This window comes from Hyposmocoma kahamanoa, unplaced genomic scaffold (genome assembly GCF_003589595.1).
Source record: "Hyposmocoma kahamanoa isolate Upper Pololo Valley unplaced genomic scaffold, ASM358959v1 181, whole genome shotgun sequence".
Lineage (NCBI taxonomy): Eukaryota > Metazoa > Arthropoda > Insecta > Lepidoptera > Cosmopterigidae > Hyposmocoma > Hyposmocoma kahamanoa.
In genome coordinates, this window is record NW_020653712.1 from 821,506 (window position 1) to 826,559 (window position 5,054).

Below are 5,054 nucleotides of genomic sequence, written 5' to 3' on the forward strand. Positions count from 1 at the left end.
GTGAGTGAGTGAGTGAGTGAGTGAGTGAGTGAGTGAGTGAGTGAGTGAGTGGGCGAGTGAGTGAGTGGTGAATGAGCGAGTGTGTGTGTGTGGTGAGTGAATGGGTGAGTGAGTGAGTGAGTGAGTGTGTGAGTGAGTGAGTAAGTGGTGAGTGATCGAGTGGTGAGTGGTCGAGTGGTGAGTGAGTGAGTGGTGAGTGAGTGAGGAGTGAGTGAGTGAGTGGTGAATGAGCGAGTGAGTGAGTTGTGAGTGAGTGAGTGAGTGGTTAGTGAATAGTGAGTGAGTGAGTGTGTGAGTGGTGAGTGAGTGAGTGTGTGAGTGGTGAGTGAGTGAGTGAGTGAGTGGTGAGTGAATGAGTGAGTGGTGAGTGAGTGAGTGAGTGAGTGAGTGAGTGAGTGAGTGGTGAGTGAGTAGGGAGTGGGAAGTGAGTGAGTGGGGAGTTAGTGAGTGGGGAGTTAGTGAGGAGTGTTTATTGAAAAGTACATTTACTTGAAAAGTCGTGTCTGCCATTTTGGATTTAGAAATAAATGCTATGTTCGTAATGAGCACCCCCAAATACCTCAAAAACGATATCCAACTTGCCATTATTTGAAAAGTGCGGGCACGACTTTTCATCCTGGATTTAGAAAGGAGTGCCATATTCGTTACGAGAGCACCCTAAATACTATATTGCCCACGCTATATTCGACCACAGAGGCACTCACTCACTCACCGTTATATGAATTTTTTTTTTTCGCCCTCGTTCCATTAATTCTTGTCTTAGAAAAGCAGTGATAATCAAAACAGCCTCGCGCACTGCACTCGTGGTAGAAACGGCTGGCACAGAAACTCGAAATACGATTTTTGCTTTCGAGTTCTGTTTACACGGAGACGTTCAATATTGAAAGGCGAGGAGATTATCGCTCACGTGGACGGTCGATAATCGCGAATGTTTAGACGAGGAAAGTTTTTTTATATTCTTTCGATAATCGCATCTTCGAGACGAGAAACTCTCTCCATCTAAATGGGCCTTTACAAACATCAACTCTCGTTTGCACTGAATATAGAAGCGCCAACAACTGACCTGTGTGTACGTCTCCGCACATTCCAAGCATATTCTGTATTTATTGTAATAAAGAGAATATCTCTAACAATGGCGTGCTGTTTCATTTGGTGGTGTGAGGAAAAAACAGCAAAACATCTAATTACAAAACAAACGGAATCAAATTTCATCGGAAATAAATATTAAATATATAATTATGCAATTTTCGTCCATTATTTTGAAGTGAAACAATTGGCGAACCCGTCAATGGTTTCGGATTCGGGCTGGCCAATCGAAGCACGTGACAACTATCACAGTAATGATATGGCAGAATCTTAGACTATGGATTTTGAGAGCAGAATAGTTCTCAAACAAATTAGATGACATTTCGTCTCTATTTCTGGTTATATCATAAAGGATGGAAAAAAATAAAGGAATGTTATATACTTGATGATCGTAAGTTAGGTACCTCCTTTTACGTGGAAGTAGGGTCTGCATCCGCAAAACATGACGGCCATCCTGCTGCGGCAATGCATCTGACAGAGACTAAAGCTGTATGCCTGAAATAAATAACGGCTCGATTTCCACGAATAGTATCGTAACAGTCGGTGATTATTTTCCATTTCGCATTTTTTTTTATAATATCAAGTGACGGGACGAACAGGTCATGCGCCTGATGGTAAGCTTCACGCCAGTCCAACAGCTGCAGGGCCACTCAAACTTTTAAATTGCAAAGATATCAGAGGCCACTACCACAGCACCCATCACCCTGAGACATAAGTTGACAAGTCCCATGTGCCTGCAATTTCACCAGCAGCTTACCCTTCAAAACCGGAACACAGCAATGCTGACATTACTGCTTGGCAGCAGAAATAGGCAATGTGGTACTTCCCTGGACCAAATTTTTCACAAGGAGTCTAGGTACTGGTACTAAATCATAATAATACTAATTTTGTTTCTTATAGCGAGTGAGTTTAATCTGTTCAGTGTCAGTAACGTCGTTTACCGTAAAATTAAATATCAAATCATGATGATACTTAGTATTGATGAGATGATTTCGCTACAAAGATTTCAAAAAACCTACAAGTGGCTTTACAATGTGATTTCTAAGTGTTTTTTGAGTAATACTGATTTTTGTTTGTGAAGTAACTCCACTGGTTTGTTACGATTATTAATACGAAGCTCGAACATAAAGAATTTTCTTTTCTTCTACCGAATGGAACTGTAACCCATAACCATGACCATGCTGCACCGTAGCGTGTCTCTAATACCAATGAGCTACAGGTCAACTTATTGAGTTGAAGAAATTCTCCTAAATGTTTTTGTTATAGATCTTTTTACTGGTTTTTTTGAATTTCAGCACCGTAAGTTACATCTAGTGAGAGATTTTAGATTGTTTTCCGCAGAGTTGCCGCCTACTGCTTCTACTAGTATCCACTACGTACTGATAAAATTTAATTACTTACCTACATGCACACATTTGTGGACGTTGCATTAGGACAGTAAACTCTATTAAACTAACTTTGTTGGATTGGTTTACTTCAGTTACTTTCACAGTTTAATGGCATTTTGCTTTGGGTAATGCCGCCGATATTAATAGAATCTTTGTCCTACAGAAACGTGCGACTAGGGCAATTCACAATCTGGGCCCCAGAGTGTCTTTGAGAAATAAGTTTAAAGAGATTAACATTCTTACACTAGCGACTAAGGATCTCTTTCCAAGAAAGGTTACAGAAACTCGTACCCGTAAAGAATTGCTGAGCCACTCATCAGGATACCTGCATCGCCTTTGGTCTGGTCTCAATTTCTTTACGTCGGCATCGGCTTGGATTTCTATTGCCTATGAGTGACAGATAACAATAATAAATGCTTCAAAGCAACTGAATCAAAAACTTTGACTGGCGTCCCAACAGAATTTCAGTCCAACAAACTCAAAAAATTACGCTCTGACCTCACCCTGAATTCTATACAGGAAAGAAAAAAAAACAATGACAGTGCCTTCAGACGCGATTACTATGAAAACCGATATCGCCAAAACCCTTACACACATCCTTAATTTGAAACACTACAAAATCTTGATATTGATTGGTCGAACGAAATAACAATTCTGGATTCTTCATATAATTTAAACTTTACCCTGTTGGTATATCGTTGAAAGTTCAATACCATCAATATCTTTTACAAGTTACGTTTTGATGTTATATTAAAATTTCAATCAATGTATCCAACTCGTAGTTAATTGCTGAACGATGACGAATTGGAGTTATTAATTTAGTTCTCCAAAAAAGAAGCGACCATTTTGAAAGGACATAAAGCTTTACTTTCGTTTCTTGTAACTAACAAAAAAAATATTTCGATGAACAGAAAATTGAAATTTTATTAAAATTAGACTTTCCGATGATATGAAATACCACCACGGGTAATGGTAATATTTTTAGTGCGGCCATCATTTTTGAACTCTAATACAGCACGATAAGGCATTTGTCTTGGATTTTAGAGAATTTGCACGAAAGAAGTTCTTCCGAGACCTATGGTTGGCACGCGTCAGACGCTAACTAACCTCTTCTACTGTATTTATTGTTCTGTGATTCTATCTCAGGTCAACATACCTTGAAATCAATAATAAGCTCTTCTCCTGGCATGATTTCTCCAGTCGGGTTGGAGATGGCTGTCGATATTTCGAATGGAGAGTGCACGAAGAACTGAAAACAGCAGAATTTAGTAATTCAACACGAATAGATTTTGGCTTCGAAGACCACGTGCCATTATTTTTCTGTTTTGGGTAGACCCCTGTTTTTCTAATTCATCAACTGTCTGCGTGTTTTTGATAGTGACATTTACTTTGGTAGATTTAACTGTAAGCTGGAAAATACATATGTACTAACTGAATAATATGGATTTCATGGAAAGCCAAAGTTTTGGTCTCGACCTGTCGAAATGGGATTTATTATTTGGTTTTTTCACTGCATAGATCCATCGCTAATTCGATCCTCTAAATTGTGAACTGTTGTCCCTACGAGGCCTTGCAAGGAACCGGGTAATTTTAACCCAAGACATTTTTACTGACCAACGTAACAAAATTTTGAATATAATATTCGAAGTACCTATAGTGGGGTGCACGAAAGGAGTATCCACGTAAGACATACTGTAACCTAGCCTTGGCGAAATTTAAGAGAAGGCTGAATAAAGAGAATTAAATGAAGAAGAGAACCATAGAGGTAGAAACAAAGAAAAGGTAAGGAAAGGAGATGAAAAAATGGTAACCAAAAACAATGGTATAAAAACAAGTGCAATAATATGAAACACTCCCTAACTTAAATTACATACGGACATGCTCATAGATGAATATAAAGGAGACACTTACCCCAAAAGGGCCTGTATTCGGATATATATTACTGATTTATAAACATTTAGGTTTACATGATTGAAGGTCACATCTTTTCTCTTTGGGAACTTTGTAAGGAGTGACGACGGAACGAAGCAAAATAAGAATAACGAATACATTGACTTACAAATAAATGGACGACGGGTCTAATACAAAAACCACGAAAAAAATGTCCCAAGTCAACCTATTTAAACGTAGTGACATGTAAAGGAATATGAAAAAGCTAAAACGTTGAATTTAAATTGTAATGTCATCGCAGTACTGTCTAATATTGCTTGCTTCGCTGTCAGTCGAACAAACGAAGACTAAAGCGTGAATGACGCTCTGTATACGATTTTAACGCCCTATAAGTTCGGACACTTTTTAGCGCGGACCCGACGTCCATATAATTGTAAGTCAATGAACGAAGAAAAATAATTAGAGAACGATTTAAAATTTCAAAAATAAGTGGCAAGGAACTAGAAAAAAGGGTGATTAAAAGGTGGGATGGCGATGAAAGAGGTCGCATAGTCACAATACTATTCATATATTCCGTGTATGTCTGGCGCGCCCCGGGCAACAGTCAGGTCAGTCAGCGAGAATCTTACGCCGATTGGCAAAGATGGCAAACATTCCCCATAGTTCTGCGTTACAAGTCTATGCCATCGA

General features: G+C 38.9%; 1 protein-coding gene across 1 annotated transcript; it reads right to left on the minus strand.

The window, feature by feature from the left end:
• Positions 1–1,482: 1,482 nt before the first annotated feature.
• Positions 1,483–4,354, minus strand: LOC113226070. The gene is made up of 4 exons (XM_026458588.1): positions 4,349–4,354; positions 3,631–3,723; positions 2,766–2,861; positions 1,483–1,581 (listed from the first exon to the last, which is right to left on the minus strand). The coding sequence occupies exons 1-4, from the start codon at positions 4,352–4,354 to the stop codon at positions 1,483–1,485; spliced, it is 294 nt and encodes a 97-aa protein (XP_026314373.1).
• Positions 4,355–5,054: the final 700 nt, after the last annotated feature.